At 37.9% G+C, this 26,585-nt stretch overlaps 1 protein-coding gene and 3 long non-coding RNA genes across 5 annotated transcripts in view; 1 reads left to right on the plus strand and 3 right to left on the minus strand.

Annotated features, from left to right (window-relative positions):
• Positions 1-7,271: 7,271 nt before the first annotated feature.
• Positions 7,272-26,585, minus strand: part of LOC129454229 (basement membrane-specific heparan sulfate proteoglycan core protein-like) — a 164,777-nt gene continuing 145,463 nt past the window's right edge. Inside the window, exons 6-7 of the mRNA XM_073861509.1 lie at positions 7,913-8,012; positions 7,272-7,656 (exon numbers count right to left, since the gene is read on the minus strand). Coding sequence (XP_073717610.1) covers position 7,656; positions 7,913-8,012 — 101 coding nt within the window. The 3' untranslated portion in view covers positions 7,272-7,655. The remainder of the gene's footprint in view (positions 7,657-7,912; positions 8,013-26,585) is intronic.
• LOC129454223 (uncharacterized) lies at positions 10,583-12,763 on the minus strand. Of its 2 annotated transcripts, XR_012366091.1 has the most exons (5): positions 11,612-12,763; positions 11,479-11,520; positions 11,214-11,298; positions 10,957-11,072; positions 10,583-10,832 (listed from the first exon to the last, which is right to left on the minus strand). It is a non-coding gene; the product is annotated as an uncharacterized lncRNA (long non-coding RNA). The 2 variants fall into 2 exon arrangements; XR_012366090.1 differs by having other exon boundaries at positions 10,586-10,832; positions 11,479-12,763.
• On the minus strand, positions 15,531-17,890 carry LOC141359577 (uncharacterized). Its single transcript, XR_012366089.1, has 2 exons — positions 16,872-17,890; positions 15,531-16,394 (listed from the first exon to the last, which is right to left on the minus strand). It is a non-coding gene; the product is annotated as an uncharacterized lncRNA (long non-coding RNA).
• On the plus strand, positions 19,744-21,337 carry LOC141359482 (uncharacterized). The gene is made up of 3 exons (XR_012365951.1): positions 19,744-19,830; positions 20,444-20,568; positions 20,905-21,337. It is a non-coding gene; the product is annotated as an uncharacterized lncRNA (long non-coding RNA).

Below are 26,585 nucleotides of genomic sequence, written 5' to 3' on the forward strand. Positions count from 1 at the left end.
TCGAACTTTCCTGGCGTTTTTTGTCACCTTAAGAAAGGATTTTATATCCTCCACAGTATAAGTTCGACTTGAAAAACCACCCGGTGGTAAACTACAAGAAATACTACACTCAGAATCACTCTCACTCCCTGTGTCAGAGTGACTCACGTCACAACTATCTGATTTTTTAGCTTGTTTACCAACATTTTGCTGTTTTAATCTTCTCTTTTGTGGTGCTTTAAAAGCAACATCATCTGAATCCATGATAGAAAACTGATCTTCCCCTATATAAGAAGGAATTTGCTCTCCAGCTATGACAAGATTACCATGGTTTTGCGATTCATTCATCTGAGCCGGCACTGACAAATCAGTCCCCTCAGAATCTCCGTCTATCTTTGCATCAACCGCAGCCTCCTTTCCCTCATCATTAGACATTTCAGTTGGCATTGCGACTGTTACAGGTGCTTTTGGTAGCGCTTTATGATGTGAACTTGTGCTTGGAGCCTCGGCAGTAGTATTAACATTCTGCCTCTCGTCATCTCGCGCAACATTGACATCTTCGCCATTAACCGGTAACCGGTTTTTATCCGGTTGATTTACTCTACCCGGACAAGCGCGGATCAAATGACCCGACTCCCCGCAACCAAAGCATTTCATGTTATTTGTGGTAATAAAGATAACGTAATTGAATTCGTCCTGACGAAAATTTAAAGCCAGGTCAAGTTCATCCAAGTTGTCTTGCAAAATCATATAAACATAACGCCTGAATGACACAACGTGTTTCAACAGCGGAGACTTACAACCGATTGGAATCATTTTTATCGGAGAAACAAGTTTGCCATAGCGAGAGAGCATTCCAGATAGAACTTCATTTGGTATGAAAGGTGGCACATTGGATAGAGTTACTTTTTTCGAGGGAGTAGAGAGAGGGAGCACTGGGGTAAAAATACCACTAATCACTACACCATTTTCTACTATCTGATTCACTAAATCAACAGTTTTTAAAAACAGCACAACCGCACTGTTCATACGGGATGCAGACAGGATATTTTCAGTACCAATCACTTCACCTACAGCCAAACTACATTCTTCCACACCCACACCTGTGTCTATTTTAACACCATGACGCCGTGTCAGGAAACCAAAGTTTCCGCTATCTGGGGCAGCCATGCTCCTGATACGGAACCCGGAGCAAACGCTCCGATCAAGTTATAAACTTCTAATCCTCCCAAACTAAATGAACATAAACAATATTCAAGAATAGGAAAGAAAAGATAGAAAAGGTAGCACTCACACCTGCACCGCAAACACCAAACGCTCACTCAACGCTCCGCCCACTCAACGCATGCGCACAGAGAGAGAGAGAGAGAGAGAGAGAGAGAGAACTCAGATGCAGGCTTTGCATGTACAGATACAGTACAAGGTTTATTGGGTACAAAAGAAAACACAATTGGTGCCTAAAACACCTAAAGGCACCAACAAAGACAAATGAAAAACAGAATAAGACTACACAAAACTATGACAGGAACTACTTGAATGCTGAACAGTAAACTTGAACGATAACTTACTAGACTAGCAGAGTACACATGAGTAAGAACACCAACCCCTTCAATACGATACAAATTTGCATCCGATCAACCTCAATCATATTGATTTAGGTGTTTACATGAAGGCTTTTTTGTTATATTTTTGGCCAGTTTTTGTCTTTATTCAATAGTGAGGTTAGGGGAGGACAGGAAAGTACAGGGAGGAGAGAAGGGTATGGGATCAGCAAATGACCACGAGCCGGGAATCAAACTCGGGTCACCAAAAGTGCGAAAGCACCACATGTTGGAGCGCTGCCCACTACACCATCAGCTCCAACTACATGAAGGCTTCTTAATACGATTACAAACAGACGTATCTAGTGGTGTCTCTCTTTCTTTCTCTGTTCTCTATACTATCAGGTAATATCTCATACACATTTGAAACAGCTATTATTTACCATTTCATGCATTTATAGTTTAACCAATTCAAGTTTTATTTCAGTGTTGTTATATCCAGCTTGTCTTTACTTACACTGTCAGAAATATTACGTCCTAATAAGTATTTACATAACTCAGATGTATTAATATGTACCTTTGAGATACTTATATGCACTGTTTAGGTAAAAATAAAGTTTACTTTTGAAAGTGCACTGCCCCGGTGACAGCTGTACATTTTCTTGTTTGAATAATTAAGGTTTGTACTGACTCTTGTCTTATATCACTGTTTTAATGCAGTAAACAACACTGATGCTTTTCCCAAATGTCCAACAACCACAAAACTGTCATCTACTCAAAAGTGTTCATACCTTGAATGTGTAACAGCAGGATCAATGATGAGAGTCTGAAGTTCATGATGTAGTTTTGTAGAAAGTCACATAAGACCCAAAACTCTTTTCTTATTCCTGAGAGAAAATAAAACATCATTGTGACGCTCAATTCATCAGACAGTTATTACCGTAAAATAAAACACAACTAGCATGCTTGTTTTTTGTAACATAATACATATACATGTGTATACATACGTGCTTGTGGAGATCTCTGACTTTAACCGGTTTGTAAAGTTGTGTCAATATCTGAAGTTGTGGTAGATCATTTAATGATCTGATTATCGTACTCAAGCGGATGTTAAAGAAAGACTCTCCTTCACTTTTTGACACTTTTTATAGCACAAGAAGAAGGAAAGTATTTCATAACATGCTTGAATTTTACATAATCTGACAACTATTCTTATCTTTACGTGTAGCTGTTGTTTGTTGGAGAGTCCTGTAAACAGTGTTGTGTTTATAATTTTGGGGGCCCTAAAGAAAGTCCAAGAAACTGGAACCCCACATGTCCCAACATTGCCTGAAGGGTTTTCATTTGAATTGCACGACAGTAATATTGAGTATATAGAATTAAGTTGGACATATAAAAACAGATTTATTTTATTTTGAACTTCCTAACATAACACAATTTTTTTACAGTTTGGTACAGTATAAGACAGAAAGTCTTGGTTTAAAAAAATAGTGCCGATACAGAATTAATTTCCTTTAAAAATAAAGGTCTTGGTTTAACCTTAAGCTAGTAGTTCCCAAACTTTTTCCACCGGCCTCCTTTTGTACAGAAAAATATTTTCAAGCCCCTCTCAGATCTATTCTTTGCTTGCAAATTCCTTATAGGATGTATTTAAAACGATGTAATTTATACACTACTGCAACTTCAGTCTGCGATCTTACTAAAAAAACTACATAAGAAAAAAAGGTGAAGCATTAGATTACGATTCAGACTGATCTAACAAACTGAACTAACAAACACCAGCAATAGACGTTGTAAGTTGGTTATTGTCTGGATTTATAATGGGAATCACATAACTCTCATTTTCATATTGCAGAAACAAACTTACTGTGAGATACAACAAGCATATAGACACCACTGCCTGTAAAAGATGTCTCTTATCTTTACTTCATCTTTTATGTCTCCAGCAGAAAAAAATCTAATCATTAATCTTCATCTTTTTACTGCTAGTCTCAACTCGATTCACAGGACAGATTATGTTTTATATTTTTATAAACCTGTTCCTTTCATTATTAATAAACTGAGACAGGAATAATTTTTATATTTACATTGAACTTTTGGGGAAACTGAATCTACTTGTTTCTTTGAAATTGTAAAACTTGTTAACAAAAATGTTAAATGGAGCTGATAGTAACATATTTAGAAAATTGTGTGCGCTCGCTTAGTCTACGAGTTCGTAGGGTGTCACATCTGTCATTTTTACACTTTGAAGTGTGCTCATCAGCGCCCCCTTGATGCTGTCTGCAGCAGGCTTTGCGCACTTTACCAACCCAGAAGCCAACCTCAGACAACGGATACATAACACAAATATATATTTTAATTCTAAAGACAGATTAAAAATGAGTGTCATGTTCTTGAATCAGCATAAAAACTTGATCGGCTTTGCCACAAACCACCCACTTAAACAGGATGAGACTGTGTGATAGACATCTCTGCCCAGAAAACCAGTTTATACCAGCTTCAGTTTAATACTAGATTAGACTTGTAAGCAAAACACATCATATCAGAGACAACCTCAAAAACAAGTGTAAAATTCACAACATAAACATCACTTCATGACATTTCAAAATGTTATCCAATTATTGTTTAACAAAAGATAAATAAAACAAAAATGGAAAAGGCTCTTATGATCAATAGCATCACTGAATGTAATGTCAGTCTGTTTTCTTTACATGTTAATAAATTCAACCTCACTGAAACTCAACCTGTGCAGAGCAGCTGACCTTATTGTTCTTACACTCTGAAGTGACATTTTTTAGATATTTTATTTAAATTTATTTATTTTCTTCAATTTTATTTCAGTGATATTTATTTATTTAAAGTTTGCTCGATTACATACGAACATGTACAGTTTACTGTTTGTTTTTTTAGAAGACATGAACAAATACGGCCATGTGCAATTCATTTCTACATCTTCAGATTCTGTCGTCATGTCTTGCTCCATCACGGGCATTATAACTGGATAGATGTGTCGACTTTTCTCCAGACGATCTTCACAAAGACGAGTGACAGAACAATAGATGGCAGTAATGATCAGTTTAAATTTGTGATCTAGTAAGAAGAGAAGAAGATGCTGCGCTGCTTAAAGGGCCGGTCACACTACACTTTTCATTACATTGACTTCCATTCATACACAAGTGAATGCGTCAAACCGGAAACACAAGCTTGTATGTCAATATATTTTCCAGGTCGCTGCATAGCAAAGTTCAAGTACAAAACTGGTACATCACTGTGTGACCTTTCTCTCTACTGAAATGTACAAATAAATGAAGCAAAAGATCAAACTGATGAGCTGCTCCACACAGCAACGTCTGACCAAAGTGTGACCGCAGCTTAAATCAGCCTGCAATGCAATTATTCACATTTTTCTTTAAAATAACTGTATAACTAACAAATACTTTGATAATAAATATAACTCTCTATGCATTTATTGCACATGCCATAATGCACATTTAATGAAACGTTCAGGAAGTTGTGAACCACAGAATCATAAAACCCCCTCGACTAATTCTAGTCAGAAGATACCCAAAAAGATTGGTCTCAGTCTGGAGCTCTTGGTGCCCCCTATTGCCCAATCCATCTATTGATAATCTGGCATTAATAAGAAGCTCCTAAACAGATTCAGGGCGTTGTTGTTAGCAGTAAATTACATGTAAAGCGTCTGTGAGAAGACAACTTTGTGGTTACATTCTGGCCTCTCCAGCTTGTCTTTAAATACACTGTCAGAAAAACTGTGTCCTAATATGAACTATTTACGTACTTCAGATGTATTAATATGTACCTTTGAGATACTTAATATCACATGCTTAAAAACTTAAAACTTGTTTTCCTCAAGTAACATTTCAAATAAAAGATTAAATACATAGACATGTGTATACATGCGTGCTTGTGGAGATCTCTGACTTTAATCGGTTTGTAAAGTTGTGTCAATATCTGAAGTTGTAGTAGATCATTTAATGATCTTATCTCATTTTCTCGTACTTAAGCCGATGTTAAAGAAACTCTTTTTGACACTTTTTATAGCATAAGAAGATGAAAACCTTTTCATAACATGCTTGGACTTTACATATTTTGACAACTATTACATACTATTATATTAAAAGTTAATTTAGAGCTGTTAATTATTGCTGAGTCCTGTAAAAGATGTCTCTTATCTTTACTTCATCTTTTATGTCTCCAGCAGAAAAACATCTAATCATTAATCTTCATCTTTTTACTGCTAGTGCTCTTATTCTTGAGAAACAGTCTCAACTTGATTCACATGACAGATTATGTTTTATATTTTTATAAACCTGTTCCTTTCATTACTAATAAACTGAGGTAATAATGCATATGTTTTATACTCCATATGACCAGCAAACCGATGAACCTCACGCAGATCCTTTAGTTTCCAAGCATTAATATTTAACAAATGGATTATGTTTCCTCTACTGTATATCCAGTGGGATGTGAATATGAAGAGTGTATATCTACTGTTGATCCCACTAAAGCACAAACTCTTCTAGAGGTGTAATTCACACCCCAACAGCTACAAGACATAAAACTTCAATATTACTCCAGTAAGGTCCTGTCCCTAATAGCGCACTTCATGTGGACTTTCGGTCTCATGGCCTTAAATTGTGCATGCTCACTTAGTCTACAAGTCCTATAATTTATAAGCTCTGAAGTCCACACTGCTGCAGGCTTCATCACTTTACACAGAAGTCCTTGCGAAAGAGCAATCAGACCAATCAGACAGCAGATGGGAGGAGTTCTCACTGATGGGCAACTTTTCTTCTTATTTTCGGCATGACGCTCAAGTCTGTCCCAAAATACGACTCTGGTGCACCGTTGTGTACAAGGGTCCCTAAAGTCTGAAGTACATGATGTCATCAAAGTTTGGACTCTGAGGAAGTCCACAAGTTCAGGGTGTGTCATTTGGGACAGGGCTTCAGTGGAGCCGTCATCCTCTATTGTGCTGCAATCATGTGACCGCGTGTGGTGTCCATTATCGATGATGCACAACACATCTTGATATGGGAATATCGGATCTGTCCGCTTACATTGCGGGCATGAATGCATGTATCCGATTCATATCCAATTTATTTCCGCATATGAATGAGACCTGAAACCAGTTAGAAAATATCTAAATCTATGCGCTTTATTCCTGCTTACACATTTGTGGGTCATCATATCCGATCTGTGCCACATGAGGGAAAAAGAATTTAGTCACTTCAAGCAATGCAATGTAAATGCGGCCTATCAAACAACAGACAACAAAAGAAAAATCATTTTTGTAGCTTTTAAAAGATTAATTCATTTATTTTTATACTGTTAGACTTTATTTGTAACTTTGTTCTTTTCTATTTTCATATGTTTTCAATTTCTTGATTTATTTTTTTCCCCTTTTTTGCTGATCCAAAATTATTTAATCCGTGACTCAAAAAACATAATGTTATCAGTTTAATCTTTGTAAAATGATGTAATTTGAGAGTAGTTATTAAGATCCACCCTAGTTCAATAAGGTCCTCTCAGTCTGGCCTCACCACTTATTGGTTTGTTGGGAGAATCCATTAAGAGTCACAGATGGGACAGTGTTGATAAAAAGCTTTCACAACAATGAAAAGTTCAAACAGGCCTAAAAGTGTCACAAAAACTTTTTTTATTGATTTTAACATTTAAACCAGTTTTTAAAACAGTTACTGACCAATCAGAATAAACCGTTTATATGTATTTTTTTATGTTTTTATCTTTATTTAACCAAAAATAATTTTTCATTTGTTTATTTTTAAAGAAGCAGAAAATAACTGACAAATTATAAACCTAAATGTTTGGTGTTTACTGTCAGTATCCTTCAGCTGATTCAAGTTACGCATTCGTCTCCCGTTGCATCATGGGAAATATGAGTGAATGAGTGTACATCGAATGTACCCTCAAAATCAGAGTGCATTGTGGGTAAAAAGTAGTGAATGAATGTAGGGAATGAAGTTGTTCACTCAAGTTTCGGACACCACTACAAAATGGCCGACACCCGATATAGTGCACTATATAGTGGATAGGGAGCGGTTTCAGACACAGCTATGGACAGACAGCTGATCTACTCACAGACCTGCAACATCTAACAATGACAAACACACAGAAAGAGATAATGTTATAAAATCTGACCATTAGTTTATTGTATTAAAGAAGATTATAAAGTATTTCTCATCTCTTTTTGTTTTTTTTTTCATCAGTTTTGTTTTTAGATGAGTTCAGTTTACTCATGCTGATGAAAAAGCTGTGGTATCAAAAGTCATACTCTTAAAATCTGAATTCATATCAGAATATTCACTGTATGTTATGCAGTTTTGAGTTTTGCTTGATATTTTTCTTACCACATCCACAGAGCTTCAATGATGAGAAACTGAGGCAGAAACACCAACAGAGAGAGAAACACTGAGCTGTCCACTGCTTCATTTGTTTTGTCTATTGTATCTAAAAAAAGACACAAACTCAGTTATATTCAGAAAAGGCAGAACATTCAGAATTTGACTTTTCTGTGATTCTCAGATTTCAGTCTCACTGCAGCAGTTATCACAGCGCTACTCAGCAAATAACCATCATGACAGCTGTGTGCATATTTTCAAAATAACACAAAAGTTCTGAGTGATGCGCTATGACATTCAGTGCCACTGGCAGCGCTAAAACACTTTCACTTTTGGTTGTGTTAGTACATTTAAAGTACATCTAGAAATAATAATTTCACCTTGATTGTGTTTCCTTATCTTCCCCAGTAATGATGGTACACAAAACAACACGGCACACCGTGGGGGGGGGGGGGGGGTGGTTGGCACCTGACTTTGAAACCTGCAGAAGCTGCGCCAGTGACTTATTGGACTTATTAGGCAATAACTAACCAAGATGTGTGCTTGTACTTGTAATTTTGACAGACCTGCTCGCTTGAACATTTCTGTAATTTTGTAGCATCTCGCTGCGTCTGTGGCCAGGGCTTTTTTACCTTCTCTCCTCATCCATGTGTTTGTGCTCCCTTTTAATTGCACAATTGTTAGATATAGCCAAAGAGGCAGTGCGTGGCAGTCGTTTGGAAATGTAGCATTTTGAAGTAGACTCTGTCTGACTAAGCTTGCGCTATTTAATGTGCACATCTGGTGTGCGTTACCTGCGAGTTGTCCTACACAGACGTGGTGCATAAGAACATGTTAAATAATCATAACACAAGCACACCGTATCTTTAACATTTATTTAACCGCAACAATGATGGGATAGCTGTTTATTGATGAATAGATCGCAATTATACATGTCGCATGTTAAACACATGAACGTAAATGTCTTTTAAAGGTTTTAATACAAAAAAATAACCATTTCAATACAAATAAAAACAACGCAAATTTTTTACATCAATGTTAAACTGGTGGTCTTTTTCTTCCTCCGTCATCAAAATATGAAATCAGCATGGCGCCAGCGCAACTGGCTTTTAAAGGGGATGAGAGCTGAGACTCTCACTGGTTTATTGCACGTTACACCTAAAACACACCCGTTACTCATTACCAGAATAGGAACAACCCTTTTATACTGTGTGCTTGCCGCACAAACCATTTTTCCAGTCTTTAAATGAGCAAGATTGGATTTAGAGATGCCTTTTAGACTGTGCGCTTTAGGCAAGATCACTAATCAATAATTAGATCATTAAAATATATTTAGATCATTAAAATAGGGCCCTGAATATTCATCATGACTATTGCTATATCAACCGTTATGTTTGTTGGGGCCATTTTTTTTGGGGGGGGGGGGGGTTGTCTTCAACGTTTCTGTGTTTCAGCAAATGGAATAATTTTTGATGACAAATCTTATATTTACACATATTTTAAGAAAAGGCTTTGAAATGTTTAAAAAACTCAACAATATACCGTGGGCAAATTTACCAACCTTTTATTTTGTTAGTGGCCACTAAATTAAACTGCCGCAAAAATGTATCAAATTAATTTTTTTTTTTTGCATAAATTTGTTAATCAACCTCAGTACTGATCAAAACTTACAAATGTTTACAAAAATTCCATGATTTTAACTCTTTACTTGCCAAGTTTATTAGTGGTGTCACTAATTTAGGGGGGAAAACACACACAAAATGACTGATTTTCAATATAAAAAGTGATTGTAAACTGGAATTTCTTTTACCTTTTTCACAATCTTGGGCATGTAAAGGATTAGTAAAAACATTGGCTTTGAAGCATTTATAGTTTTTGTGAAGCATCAGATTTTTTTTCTCCTTCGTTTATTGTTGGTGGCCATTTTTGCCACATTGACTTCCATTATAACAAAATTTTTTGATTGCAGAGGCATGACACCTTATTATCATGCATTTTTGATTCTTTGTGGTTTTTCCTTTTGCAAAAAGGTAAAATTGGTCATTTTTCCTGTTGATCACCATGTGGCAAGATTAATGGTGTCACATGGTGATCAACAGTAAAAATAAATAGTGTAAACATGCACAATTTGCAAACTATTACACTCTTAAGAAAAATGGTTCTATATAGTACCAAATAAGGGTTCTTCAGCTTGTAACAATAGCAGCACCCTCTTTGGTACTATATAGAACCCTTTTTTAGATGGTTCTATATAGAACCTTGCCTTGAAAAGTGCTACATAGAACCTCAGTGGTGCTATAAAAAACCCTTTTCATTTATTAGCAGTCAGGAGGGTTATTTTGTTTATATTTTTGTTTTTTATTTATAGCACTTTACACGGTTTAACAGTTTAAAAACAGAACCGCAAGACATCAGAAAAATACTTTTATTTTCACGTTTTCATTACATGAGATATACAATAATAAATATGTGCATTAAAATCAGAATCATTGGCAAAGACAATCATTCTAAATAGACAACAATAACATGAAATTAATAAAATCATGACAAATGCCACATCAAAACATGCAAATGACAATAAATACTGAATATTAACATATTATGACATTACATTTAGATGTATACATTTTAGCACAAACAGATAAATGGCATAGAATACAAATGAATAGGATGTTAATAATACATTACTAACTATAAAAATTTATGTGTCAATGTTAGAATCTCGCCAAAAAAGTCCATATTATTTTGTTTGCTGGGTCATTGTACAGTACATACTCCATCCAATGTTTAGTCAGATAAGAGTAAGATAAAAGATGGCCGCTATTGTCATGTTGATCTTGAGACGCAGGCTGTGATTAACACAGATCTCATCACCTGGCTGTGGTCATCATCATACAAGGTTGAGCATCAGGCTGAACAAGACTTGGATCTGTTGGAGATGGGAGAAAGGATAAGACATAGAGACAAAACAAGTTAATATTAGCCTGGAGTTTGCTTACATACTGTGTGTAAAACATGATTTGACAGAAGTTTTATGATTCTGCTCAAGCTACCCGTTTTGTCAGTAAATAGGTGAATGGTTGGCGAGAGATTTATTCATAAATTGAATAAAAATAAACCACTGTTATCAAGTCAATGGCCGACCTGCAGAGCTTCACTCATGATCCACCTACAACAGATAGACAAAAATAATAAGTAATTATGATATTACACGTAAATGTGCCACAAGATCACACAATCTCCAAAATGTTTAAACAGTAAATAACTATTTTTTTAATGCCAGCATTGAAAGAAACATGCATATAATCACCTTTAAAAACAGGATGTGTCTCTCATATCAAGTGGTCATAAGCACTGCCTTCACTCCCAGTAAGATTACCTCACATATGAAATCTCTGAAATATCAATAAAAAAACTAAACACATGTTGTACCACATTCTTTTCATAATTAGTTTAATAAAGGTAATGTTCAATATACATGTATTCGCTTTTTAACACTTTAACAAATCATTATCCTAAGTGTTAAAGCAGAGTCCTCTAAATATATCATTTAAAAATTAATGTATGAAGCTTACCTGTTATAATGGGAATGAAGCTTACAGTATAAAGTTTACCTGCTATAAAATAAATAAATTACAATAAGAACACACAAAGCTTCAATTTTCATAATGTTTTTAACAGTAAATGATGATTATTTTCCTCTCTTACCTGTTTGTGTTGTTAGTCTGCAGGCGATTCAGCAAGACTGATGATTCAGGGCTTTTACAGGTGAAAATAATCAGGAGGCAGCTTGAAAATAACTGACTAAATTTAAAATCAAAAAAGGAGGGAACTGAAGAACCCTTTTTGTCAAGACAAAGAACCATTTCGGGAAAAAGGGTTCTTCAGTAAGCTATGGTTCTATATAGAACCTTTACCATCATTTCAGAACCTTTGAAGAACCATTTTTCTTAAGAGTGTATGATAAATAGCAATAATCATGTATAGTGACATTATAACAGCCAATGTTATGAAATAATGCAACGTACACAATTAACTTTGTCATAGCATTTTGTAATGTTAACATTACAATAAAAAAACACAAATGAAATTAAACAGGAGACAAAGACTATAGACTGTTTACTTGTGATTTAGCTGCAATCATGTAAAAAACGTTATAAGTCAGCAAACGCGGTAGGCTACTTTATTGTTATAGGCCTACTCTACACTTGAAAAAAACTTCTTATTATCCGATTACCATCATCTGTAGTTTAGAAGACTATGCAGTAGCCTAATATTTGTATGAAATTGTGAAACATTACCTGGTCATTATCTTTAGAGGTGTATATACGGTTTCATCGGACGCACGTGACACACGTCTAGATCCGAACCTTACTTCCGGTTTCATTTTTTTAATGGTCTGACTAGTTGCTAAACTGATCTCTTTAACAAATGCCTCGTCGAAAATAACAAATGTTTTGGATTGTTAGGTATCCATGTGTTGGTTTTTTGCTTGTTATATAAATAAACTACGTTTAAAGAACTTTGTAAACAGAGTTTACCAGAAGTTACGCGAAAATTAAAAGTTGTGATTTTCTAATGAAGCAGAGATCAGGGAGCTTGTCAAATATCCACTCTGAAGCTGAAATCATTCACCAGCATTCACGCTCTCCTTTAAAAAATTCCAGGATGCATTTTCCGAGTATTTTTCGGAATGTGTGTGAAAAGGGCTTAAGGGGAATATTTTCAGGCACTGAATAATATTGCGACTCCTGCAGTCATGTTACACTAAAGTGTTTCCTATAACTGACACAATATTAATGATCAGCTATGAGTGCTGCACAATGAGAATTAAAGTAGCTCAGTGATGATGTCATAGCTGTAAATAAACCAATCAGCATCAAGGACAGAAACTCTTATATAATTTCATCAGCTGTATGATGAGATGTTGTGTTACCTCTTACAGTACAGGAATACTCTTGTAGCTCCTCACTGTTGATTGAGTCCAGGTACAGCTTGTTTAATAATGTCAATCCATCTGTTACCTGTTGTCCATTCTTATACCAGATGTAAGTATATTTGGTATCCAGAGTGCATTCAGTTGAACAGCTTAATATCACTTTTTCTCCATCTATCACAGGCTTTGGACTGCTTATCACTCGTGTATCTGAGATTTCATAAAACAGAGTTCACATAAACTACTTTTCCAAGTTGGGCCTCATATTTTTGATTCAGCTCATTTGATAAAGCATGACCTAAACCTCTTATCACAGTCGTGCTGATATCAGACTCCTACTCGAGCTATAATGCTTCAGTATAATGAGTGCTGCACAGAGAGTTTATTATGAGCAGTTACCTGTAACAGAAAGAAAGACTCCAGGATAACTAGAAACTTCATCTGATGTGCTAGTGATGATGTTGAAGTGATATCGTCCAGCGTCACTCATGCTGGCATTTTTTATTCTCAGTGTGTTTCCCAGATACTCCACACGACCAGCAAACTGATGATCCTCATGCAGATCCAAATGAGTGAATGGCAAACGCCAGGATGTTTTCTCTACTGTATATCCAGTGGGATGTGAGTATGAAGAGTGAATATCTACTGTTGATCCCACTAAAGCACAAACTCTTCTAGAGGTGTAAGTCACACCCCAACAGCTACTGTTAGAAAGACCTGAAAGAGTCACAAAATACTGCTGTAACATTCACAATCAATTACAAACACACTCATACTGTATAAGAATCAACAAGATAACTTAGAAAAGTTTATTCTTCCATTTTAATTTAAATATTTTATAAATGTCAGACTCACACACAGATGAAGAGGACTCTGAAACAGGCTCAAAGCAGGAATAACTGTTAGTGTTTTCACTGGATGACACAAATATGCTTTGGTCGTCTGTTAAATGTTCTCCATTCTTGTACCAGAGGTAATTATATTCAGATGTTAAAGGGCAGGAGGAATCACAGCTCAGTTTTACTCGCTGTCCTGTAGATTCAGGATTCATCTTCACCTGTAAAACTAAATAATCAAAATCTTACATTAGATGAGAAATGAAAAGAGTTTAACTGGACTGATGAGAATGTAAATGTACCTGAAACTGTTAGATTGACTGTGACTGAGCTGAGATGTTTAACTCCATCCTTCATAATGAACATGAGCTGATATTCTCCACTGTCTCTCTCTCTCGGATCTCTTATTGTGAGTCGTGAGTAATCTTTAGTGATCCTCTGATCCACTCGTCCTGAGTAATCTGAATCTAAAGTCAAATCTTCAGGTTCATTTTTGTTTCTCCAGTTTGTTCTCTGTTTCTGACTGAACCAGAACCCAGTTTTGATGTTGATATTTGAGTAAAGGCACCTCACCTTCATCAGTCCCCCCCTTACAGCACAAATATTCAGTTTATCACAGGTTACATCAAAGTTATCCAATGTTAGGAACCCTGAAGAAGAAACCATAACATTAATAATATTTGTAGATTATCTGTATTTAACTTCATTAAAATGACAGAGCGAGATGAGAGATTCAGACAGTCCTGTAAGGATATGAACCCAGATTCATCAAGTTTGTTCTCAAATATAAAGCTCTAATTTCAGTTTTAAATATACAAACTCACTTTAAACATTTTAGAGACTGATCCAAATGGAGAATTCAGCCTTTGGAGTACAGCGATGAAAATTAAATTAGACTAAACTAGTTTAAAATCTGACACACTTTTAACAAATATATAATGAATTGAAGTATTTCAGTATAATAACAAACTGTGTTTCATACCTTGAATGTGTAAGAGCAGGATCAGTGATGAGAGTCTCAAGTTCATAATTTCTCTTTGTAGAAACTCACATATATCAGCTACAAAACATTAAACAAGAACTTTTCTTATTGCTGATAAAAACACAATGTTAGTTTGACTGTGACACAAAATTCATTCATCTCTTATTCAGATCTGCCTCTTTACAGTAAAATCAGTAACACATCACTGTTTTTAACTAACAATAATTAAAATTAAAATAGTTTATTTTCAAGTTGCATATAATAAAACAATAAAAACATGCATACAAACACGTTGTTGTGCAGTTCTCTGTCCATGCATCAGTGGTTTTTAGCTGTATGTTTTCGCACTTGTTAAATGATCTGCTGATCTCAGTTCCTGTCATTGTGAAGAAAAATCTCAGTTCCTGCTAGTGTCATGAAATAGGAGAGGAAGCAAATGCAAGTAAAGATGTTTTTTTGAAAACAGAGTGAATTGATAAATGATGACAGCTGAGCGGGTGACACAGGCATGAGAGGTGGCCAGCGTGGAAACAGATGAATCCGGACGGTGATAATCCAATATAAATCCAACACGAACACGAGAGCAGGAACACAGCAGACTGGAAACACACAGCACGAGACCTCACTGACTTCCACAAACGATCTGACAAAGGACATGAGAACTGGGTGAGTATATATAGGTGAGTAAATGAGCTGCAGCTGGAGCGAGTAATGACAATCAGGTGCACTGGAGGTAAGTGCCAAACACGCCCACTACACACATGTCACACCCAGGGGCTGGCTATGGTTTGACTAAAGCCACGCCCCTTTTCAACTTCCACCTCGAGGAGGTCCCCAAAGCCAACCCAATGACCAGACAACAACGAGGATGAGTAAGTATAAAAACAAATCTTTATTTATTTAAATATTTAAAAGAACTTGGGGGAAATGGGGAAAGGGCAATTAAAATTAGGGTCTCTGGCTCTGCCCTCCAGGTGGGCTACGGCCAAGGCAATGACGGGAAGAGGGGGAGGGGGCATAGAAATCAGGCTCCTGCCTGGTCCCTTTTATCCGTGGCACCCTCCTTTTCCTTCCTGGAGGCAGAATAAAAGCAAAATGAGTGTTGACGTATTTTTCCTGTCTGCGTACCTTTTCTCTCCTCACGGGGGCTTTCCACACGTGCTTTTACTGTTCCCTGTCGTATCTCTTGCTCCACAGGTGGCGACTGGGGCACAAAGATACAGTTAGTTCGACTTGGGTTGCTCTCACCTCTTCGCTGGTTACAGCTAACGGTAAGTACAGGTTTCACACAGTTTGTTCTCTTGGTGCTCACTCTCTTCCTCTTTCTCCACAGGCAACGGCTGGGACACAAAAGCACAGTTAGCTCGACTTGGTTTACTCTCACCTCTTCGCTGGTTACAGCTCACGGTAAGTACAGGTTTCACACAGTTCGTTCTCTTGGTGTTCACTCTCTTTCTCTTTCTCCACAGGCAACGGCTGGGACACAAAGGCACAGTTAGTTCGACTCGGTTTGCTCTCACCTCTTCGCTGACTACAGCTCACAGTAAGTACTGGTTTCACACAGTTCGTTCTCTTGGTGCTCACTCTCTTTCTCCACAGGTAAACGGCTGGGACACAAAGGCACAGTTAGTTCGACTTGGTTTGCTCTCACCTCTTCGCTGGTTACAGCTCACGGTAAGTACAGGTTTCACACAGTTCGTTCTCTTGGTGCTCACTCTCTTTCTCCACAGGCAACGGCTGGGACACAAAAGCACAGTTAGCTCGACTTGGTTTACTCTCACCTCTTCGCTGGTTACAGCTCACGGTAAGTACAGGTTTCACACAGTTCGTTCTCTTGGTGCTCACTCTCTTTCTCTTTCTCCATAGGCAACGGCTGGGACACAAAAGCACAGTTAGCTCGACTTGGTTTACTCTCACCTCTTCGCTGGTTACAGCTCGCTGTAAGTACTGGTTTCACACAGTTCGTTCTCTTGGTGCTCACTCTCTTTCTCTTTCTCCACAGGCAAACGGCTGGGACACAAAGGCACAGTTAGTTCGACTTGGTTTGTTCTCACCTCTTTGCTGGTTACAGCTCGCTGTAAGTACAGGTTTCACACAGCTCGTTCTCTTCTGGGATCCTCCTTGCGTTCCGTTTCGGTGCGGTGCATTCTCCGTCCCTGTAATCAACAGACTTAGAAAGGGGTCCAATATAATACAACCAGGTGGCGGACTTACAACAATTGGTTTCTCTCAATAGGTCAGATCGACAAGCAGTTTTCCAGGTAACGTCGGGGACAGACCCTCACGACGAGCTAGATGGTCACAGAGGGATGGACACGTCGCACCGTCACACCAGGCCGAGCGCTGCCCTTCTCTGGTTGCCGTTAGGGGATCGTATACCGAGCAGGGGCGCCCCTTTGTAGAGACCACGGGACGGCGGAATTCCTACACCTCACTCTCTGCAACAGTAAGTATTACGTAGGTAAAAGCATCAACAGTAGTGACCCTTAGTCGTACTCACACGTACACCAATCGTCCAGTTCTTCACCGCCGTTCTTTAGAACACCCCAGACGTCTGGACGGGAGATCGTTCCGTGGCACCGCTTCGTTACGTAGGCCTGAAGCGTGTTTACAACATATATTCAGATGTTCTTTACTAAGACCGGCAACCTCTTCGTCTTCCTTTGACAAAGTGTACGAAGGGGGGGGTTTGTCTGACAAGACACACAGCAATACACAGCAGTACACAGCACCACGTCAAAAGTGAAAGTTTCCACAGCACAAAGACTCACCCACCACGCTCAAGTGTACACAAAGGCCCCCCGTCTCCTTCCACTTTGCCCAGGTCCGATTGGTGATGGAAAATACGGTCTAGCTGATGGTCTTGTCGCTGTGCTTAGCTTCCGTCGAATATTCCCTCGGCTCACCCACCACGCTATATTAGGGGTAGGGCCGCCCTCCTTCTCCTGGAGGTATCCACTGGAAAGACAGGTTAGTATACAAAGCATCTTCACAAAATATTATACTCACGAATACTGTGAACTATTTGTCTCACTGTCCTTTGCTTCTGGTCCACACAACAGGCAACATCAACCCTGCAGAACAGGGCGTCTCTTCCAGCGTTTCCACAATTCACTTGCAGGTCTGTACTCACATATACTCCGTTCTTCTCCTTGTGTTGTGTCTTTGTTTACGATATCATCTGTTCGTCTTTCATCCTTTAAGGTTCACAATATCTCTCCAACTATACCGCTCCAGCCTGGGAAAGAGAGCCGGACCGCTACCAGCAACGTGCCCGATGAGTACACGCAGCACTTCAGTACAACATCAACAACCAGCCTCTAACTGTGATTTAAACTGTTCTTTTATACTGGCCTGCCCGGCGTGTCCTCCGATGATCGCCGCTCCCGTTAACTAGTCACAGCTGTGTCTAATTCGCCGATTTTCCCTCCCGCGGCGTTACCGGAAGTTCCGGTGTTCTTCCTTTCCGGCCCGGGTGGAAACACTTCCAGGCGGAACCAAACTTCCTTAACTTTGGTTCCGCCCCTAAAGATCGTCACCTTGTGACACACACACATAAACACAACACAGCCATGTGAATCAGGAAGGAAACAATGCATTCATAAACCGTGACAGCTATCACCCTTCTGAGAATAGTGTGTCTATTTCTTGTTTATTAGTAAATGTCAGTGAGTTAAACTTTCAGGAAATGATAATTGTTCGCTTCAGCTTGTCAAACTAAACATTATAACGCTGTTTCACTTTTACCTTTTACCTGTAAGTTTAAAACACAGACTTACAAATATCAAACTTTTTAGAATAGCAGAAGATTCAACAACAGATTTTGACTTCATTTACCTTCATGTTTACCATAGTCGAGGTTATAGCCAGCTTATGAAGTTAGTTAATTTTGAACTTATATTTTCTTTAAATTACAGATAATATTTATTATATTTGGGACACAAGAACCTCAGCATGTATGAGTGGATTTGATTCCCAATTCCCACTGAAATCATTCTGTTATCAGTCCACTAGAGATCCACTCCAGGTTTTCCATTTCCTGCTCGCTCCTCACAGTCTTTGGATGTCTTTCAGTTCTTATTTGTGTATCATTGTTTCCTGTCCTTGCGTCTTAACTCCACCTCCCTAGAATGTGAGGGAATGATGCAAGGAAAAGACCCAAGGACAGAGGAATTTAAGTTTTAAGTGAAATTGCATAGCCTCACTAAAGTTCATTCTCTATGATCAAATAGCCTTGGGAAATACCAGCTTACATGGATGTACAAATATAATGTGTAATGGGTAAATGTAGTTCGCGGCATCGACTCTCTAAAAGACGTCCAAGAGTTTTCTTTAAGGCAGTTAGTGGAGTTTAAAAGTTTGGTTCTCCTGAATTGCTTGTATGTGTTAAAAAGTGGAGAGATATGCTTCAAACAGACGTTTAACAGGATCGTCTCATTTGTGTGGCTGTTGATGAAGTGCTCAACGTTGTCCTATGGTGAGTAATGTTGTTTATTTAGATACTATTTGGTTGCGGCTGGTTATTTCAATAACTGACTTGTTGCCAGCCGGCTCGTGATTGTGGGGAGTCCGAAACGTGACGCTAGATGAAACAAACTGTGATTGGTTTTTTGACATGTCGGTCAAACAGCTCGTGAGCGGGCTTTGTCCAGAAAAAGCAACAAAAAACACCAGACCTTCAGTATTGAAGGTCTGGCAGGGGCGGACTGGCCATCGGGAGTTCCGGGAGCAATCCCGAACGGCCGGTCCATTTCAGGCCGAACCGGCCGGAGGTCTAAAATTTTTTTTTTTAATGCCTGACCAGGCGCTCAGCTGCAGCGGAACGCTGTGTCTGTTTCAGACCGGGCCAAACCAATTCTTCAAATCTTGAGGGGGGATAAGAGCGGCCCCTCCCAACTTGGACTGATCCTCGGTTTTCCTCACATCCGATTGGCTCAAAGGCGCCGATCAAAAGAGTTTACTTTTGGTCAGGTTTGGATTCGTGTGAATGCAACAAAGACAAGACGGTAAAAATTGCGAAAAGAAGAGAAAGAAATGGGTGGGGCCTAAAACATAAAAATGTTGGCACAAGAGGCAGCTAAATGCGCCAAATTAACAGACCTTTTTTCGCAGTCAAAAGGACGCTGTGGCAGGAGGTGCAGATGAGGAAGGACCAGCAGCATGGACAGGACAGGTGCACAATTAGTGATGCATCTATTATACACTGAAATCATTTATATTTGCATTTAAATATAGGCATATATAAGGGATAATGTAGAGCGAGGCGGTTGTTATAGCGAATTCAACCCCGACAGGCTTATCAGGACCCCACGCAAAGCGGAGCTTGGTTGTATTCGCTATAAGAACCGCCTCGCTCTACATTATCCCGCTTATGAAATTGATGAAATAGCCTGCGTGCGTATTTTGGCAACAGAAGTGGTGTTGTTCCCCAGTGGTTTTAACGTGTTAGCAACTCAGTAAGTTTATCAAAACAGTTTCCCAGCATCAAAATGTCTGGTACTTGCGTTTGGTTGCACTAATAATATACTAATACGTATATATGGTCACTTTATATTTGGCCATCTGCTAACGTCTTCTATTCACTCCACTATAGTACACGGATCTGGTAGCTGTGTTGAAAAACTTGATAAAGTCAACTTTTAAATATATATTTCTCTGTCTGTGTTGCTTCACTACTGATTCTTGCCATACTTCCATTGCCAACATGCGCGTGCATACGTTTCCACGTCATCATTGTGTTCAAACAGTAAAATGGTCTAAGGAATCCCTGTATGTCTGTTTATTAGCTGTTAAGGTCACTGATGGAGAGAGACAGGTTGATGATGACTCTTGCAGTCATATTGATGAGGAGGAGGAAGGAAAGCAGAACAAGAGGAGGAGGAGAATGGAACCAGTACAAAAACAGTGATGGGTCAGTGTGCAGGGCTGGGTAGGCAATCATATTACCCTGCTGGAAAAACCAGTGACCACCAGCTAATCCAGCATCAAACCAGCATAGACCAGCATAATTCCCATGCTGGTTGATGCTGTTTTTTTTTCAGCAGGGTAGGCATATCAATCAATCAATCAAAGCTTTATTAAGGACACACAAATAGAAAAATACAGCACAATATTACATATTTACATATAGGATAAAATGCAATAGTCCACTTTCTAGATTATAACCTTACTAAAGCACAGATTGAATTAAAAAAAGGAATTATTCTTAGTCATATTTATTACTGATGTTCTTCTCATGCATATGTAGCTGTACAATCAGTAAGCAGAGGCAGGGTCCAGCACAGGGGAAGTGGAGCCAGGGAGAGTTGAAAGTGAGTACGTACACACACAATCTCTATTTTATAGGACTGTATTGTAGTTTTTGATTATCTGAGTGGGTATGTGTGAGTAATTGTAACAATTTTATCACTCCAACTGACTGTACACATGACATGCTGGTAGTTAGCAGTATACTGTGACTTATGTGTTCGAGATTAGGTTTTGCTGACCTGGTTGTGTTTAGTGCAGTGGTGACTTGCTTATACAACCTGAGGAGGCAGGTGTTATCCTAAAGTTTCTTTTAGGTCTTCAGCATAATCTGATTCTCTTCAAGTTCATACCATAAAAACACTACTAGAATTAAAATAACTGCAAAAAATCCTGCTCGTGCACCAAGGGCACTCGCGTAAAAGGCCTCTCCATCTTAATGTCCCGGGCTGAATTTCAGTCCCAGTACGTCCCTGAGGTCTGGCTACGCGAGACTAACTAAACACAGACATGCACACGGTTACTGTGATGTTTCTAGAAAATTACTTCTCATGGTAAAAAAATGATCAAGCTGTTGTTATATTCTGAAGATTAATTCATGACCAGAGTGCAGAATAAGCAAAAGATTTTTTACTGAGTCCTGAATGAAATCTAAGTACACTGAAGAGTCAACATCTAGAAGAGACAATATAGCAACTATTTGTAAGTGAAAGAAGATGCTGCAGTCTCCTCAAACTTAATGAAACCAAAATACTGTATAATAAAGTATACAACAATGACAATGAATTATAAAACATAATGAGCTATGATACACAGTCAGTGTCTAAACTGTGAAATGCAGTGAAAGCAACATGCATGTAAATAATGTCCCCATAGTCCAAAACATTTTAATATGAACTGAACAAATGCTTTCCTAACTACAAGATTAAAGCACAGCCCTGTAATAAAATCCTAACCTAACTAAAAACAGCATTGAGTTCAATAACAGTCTGACTTATAGTGAAGATAAAAGTAGATCACAGTATCATCTACATAAAGATGCACTATAGCAAAGTTTTTACAGGATTTATGTATTGTGATGTTGCAGTTGATCTGACACTGACACAAGACTGTTGAATGATAAACTCAATACTTCAATGAATAATTCATCTATTTGAACATTAGATTATTTACACTGAGCTGTCATTAATATGTCACTGTATATGACATCACTGCATCACTGATGTCACTGCTGAGAGACTGTTGCTAGGTGATGATGTCATAAAGAGAGTTGTGACATCACTCCAGTAGTTCTGATGGACAGACAGCTGATCTACTCACAGACCTGCAACATCTAACAATGACAAACACACAGAAAGAGATCATGTTATAAAATCTGAGCATTAGTTTATTTAACATACAGATATACAGATTTTCTCACCTCTATTTGTTTGTCATCAGTTTTGTTTTCAGATGAACTCAATTTATTCATGCTGATGAAAAACCTGTAGGGTCAAAATTCACACTCTTACAATCTGAATTCATATCAGAATATTCACTGTATGTTATTCAGTTTTGAGATTTACTTGATATTTTTACTTACCAGATCCATACAGCTCCTATAATGAGAAACTGAGGCAGAAACACCAACAGAGGGACAAACACTGAACTGTCAGTTGTTTCTGAAATAGAAAAAAAATGTACTCTTTATCTTCATTACAAAGACTCTTGATGTTAAAATCAATACAGTAAAACTATCAGATAGATCACCTGAATTCAGGTATGAGAGGATGTGCTACATTATGAATATCATCACAACTGAAGAGCAATGACCTTTAACCCGTGACTTACAAACTAACACAGAGACAAATGAGTGAAATCTTTTAATAAATTGGTTACTTTTATATGAAAATAATAATGACACAAATGTTTCTTTCATTATGAGATATACTGAAGTGTATGACATATAAACTTTAACTACTACAATATTAATGATCAGCTACGAGTGCTACACAGTGAGACTAGGGCTTGGTACCGAACGTCGATACTTTTATGGTATTGAACGAAAAACTCTGATACTTTGAGTATCGAAAAATTATTTATCTTTCGGTGTCAAATTTAGATTCCAAAAGCCAAGCGGCTGTGTCTGTGTGAGCCTGTACTTGCGTGTAAGGACCCAAAGCGGCGCGATTGGCTGTCCACCACCACGTGACAGAGAGGATTTATGAAAATACTCGCAGTTACCCAACACAAGTGTAGAAAGGATGTAATATGAGAAATATACAGAAAGGCTTTGTGACAGTTGTCTAACCAATAGAGTTAGCGCAAGTATGGCCGTGTTGTCTCCGTGAAAGGCACAACAACCAAAACGGCGCTTCTTTAAAGCAACACTATGTAGTTTCCATGTAAAAATGACTTACAGCTCCCCCATGTGGTTGAAAAGGGCAACAGTGCCTGGTATCAGACACTCTTCTGCAGGCAGGGGGAGGGGCGGGGCTGTGTTTCCTACCCTCCACCGCCACTTTCAGAGTGTGCTTGTAGCAGCTAGGAGGCTGCTCAGGTTGCAGCAACAGTACAATTTGTCCAGTTAAAAGTTGTTCTATCACTGAAATAATTTTAGAGACATTATTTAAAGGAAAAAACCTACATAGTGTTGCTTTAAAGTGACGAGGGGTTTCAATTTAAAGCACGCGCGCAGTCTGTGTCTCTGCTTGTTTAACTCACCCCTAGTTCCGCATTTCAAGACTTCGCGCGCACGTCTCCCACAACAGTCTCGACAAGGTGTTTAAACTTGACCCACGTGTGCAGCTTGTGTCTCTCAATGCTTATCAAATACTCGTGCCTGTCTCTCCGCATCGCAAAGCCTTTATGCCCTCATCTCCCAAAATGGACGATGCAGTTTATGGTTAAAACTTGACGCACACGCGCATCCCAACACTGCTTACAAGCCTGTCTCTTTATTTAAAACAAACCAAATTCCATTTAACTGGTTTGATAATTTCACTTGAATGAAATTACATTGAACGCATTTTCTACTCATTTTAAAAATCCCAAATGTATATATTTTGATAATTATGAAGTTGAGTATTTTTTTACAAAAAACAAACATGCATACAAATCTTCCCAGTAAAACTCAGTCACACATTTAAATATTTTAACTTTTTGTCAAAGTTGCAGCTACAATGAACCCACTTATTAAATACTGTTAGTCCAAGCTAACGACCATTTTACATTTCATAAAATAAAGCAGTGTTAATTATATTCTTCATTTCTTTATTTTTGTTTCCTTATTTTCATAAAAAAACTGATAAGTGTGTCTGCTGGTGCACCCCTATCCAAAAAGCACAACCAGTTTTATTAATGTTACAATGAGTGAGAAGTGTTACCAGAATTTGTTTTAATTAAGGTGAAAAAAAAGTTGTGTGTTTAATGTATTTTTGTTAATGTTTCAATGGATTTTAAAACATATGGTGTCGGAAAAAAGTATCGTTAGGAACCGGTATCGAAAATGAGGTATTAAAATTGGCACCGGATCGAAAGATTTTAAACAATAACAATACTTAGGGAAGTGAGACTAAAAGTGATGATGTCAGCTGAGAACAAACCAATCAGCATCAAGGACTGAAACTCTCTCTTATATAATTTCATCAGATGTATGATGAGATGTTGTGTTACCTCTTACAGTACAGGAATACTCTTGTAGCTCCTCACTGTTGATTGAGTCCAGGTACAGCTTGTTTAATAATGTCAATCCATCTGTTACCTGTTGTCCATTCTTATACCAGATGTAAGTATGTTTGTTATCCAGAGTGCATCCGGTTGAACAGCTTAATATCACTTTTTCTCCATCTATCACAGGGTTTGGACTGCTTATCACCTGTGTAGCTGAGATTTCAGTTAACAGAGTTAACATAAACTATTTTTTAAAGTTAGGCCTGAAATGTTTGATTCAGCTCAATTCAGTATGATGTGAACAATGGCAAAGTCATGCAGTCAAACACACACATACAGATAAAATATATAATGTGAACGCAGCTTAATTGTTTTAAATAAAGCATGTCAAATGCACGAGTGCAACATAAATATACAGTCAACATTTCAAAACCTTTCATAAAAGTTATTTTTGTGTTTTGAACAATACAAAAGTTTTTGTCTAAGAGCAACTTTGATTAACTTTTGATCAATGTCAAATGTTGATTAGTGTATTTGTCTTAATTCTGAAGACTTCTGTGATGAGTGTCCTCAACATCAACATAAAGTCTTGAGCGACTTTGCAATTTTGTCACAAACCACCCACTTAAACAGGAAGAGACCGTGTGACAAGTCATAAAACCAGTTTATACCAGCTTCAGTTTTATTACTGGATTAGACTGGTAAGTGCTGGTTTGCTGCCGGCCTGGCAGTTTCACCAACATATTTACACTATTTAACAGCAAAATTTGGTCAACCATGCTAGCAAGCTGGTAAACTGCATAGTTCAACTGGTAATGCTGGTTAAAGGTATAGCGGAAGATTTTCACAAATTTTTGTGTAACCCTATTGTTATGCTACTTTGTACAACCTTACTGCTGCACAGAAGATTCTTGACTCTCAGTGTTAGACTTATAGTATGAATTATACTGACCCTTTTTCTATGGTTATGTCAATGCTTTACCACTGAAGAAAACATATACATGTATAAGCCTCCAAAATGTATTACACCACTAAGTGTTTGAAAGATAAGAAAATATAAAATTTATTTAAAAAAAACAAAATGTAGTAAACCAAAAAGAAATAAACAAATGAAATAAACTGGGTAAAAATAAACAATTATTTGAAAATGATTCTCACAAAAAAACAAAATACCTCGTAGTATTCTTAGAAGTAAATCACTGTTCAACAAGCTCTGTGCTTCAAGGTACAGATAATATATCAACTGGGTTTCCTTCAAAATTAACCCCGAACATTTGTTTCAAGCCCAATAAAAACAGCAATAGGCTATTTCCACAGATTAAACACCAAAACAGTTATTAAATAACATAACAGTTTAGAAATCAGACATACAAAACCAGTTTCATTCACAATAGTTAAAGGAACCGATTGGAAAATACCGATTCAATGTTCGATTCCTTTGAGCGATTCTTTTCTTCAGACGACTCACTTTTGAATAAAATGATCAAGGTCCGAAATTCCACAAAATACAGAAAACTCAGAGTGAGATTTGCTTGTAGGGGTGCAAGTAAACGTTACTGAGACACTTTTAAAGTGTTCATCAATCGTAGAGGAAAGACTTAACTGTTAGGCCTGGTTTCAGTACTCACGAATCACAATCCATACGACACGATCCATACGACACGATCCAGTGACAAATGCCGATCGTCCAATGTTGTTTCACTCAAGAAAAACTCTGTTCAAGAGACAAACAAATGTTGACACACGTGCAGACACGGGGACTCCAGAGTTTCAGTGAGTCGAGTAATGGAGGATTCGTCCAGCTAGTGATCTCACGTGGCTGCCACCTGAAACCTTGCTCCACGTGCTGAATGCGAACACGCAAAAACTCGCACGGACACAGTAAATGAACTCAGGTGGGTCGCTAAACACTGTCACTTCAAAGTTTCTCTTAAGCAAAATAAAGAAAACACAGTTTGTCATCAATTTCTTAAGCTCCGCGAGCACAACGCACATACATCGTTCCCCTTGTCTTCTTCTCCCCTCCTTTTC

This window comes from Misgurnus anguillicaudatus, chromosome 23 (genome assembly GCF_027580225.2).
Source record: "Misgurnus anguillicaudatus chromosome 23, ASM2758022v2, whole genome shotgun sequence".
In the NCBI taxonomy this organism is placed as follows: domain Eukaryota; kingdom Metazoa; phylum Chordata; class Actinopteri; order Cypriniformes; family Cobitidae; genus Misgurnus; species Misgurnus anguillicaudatus.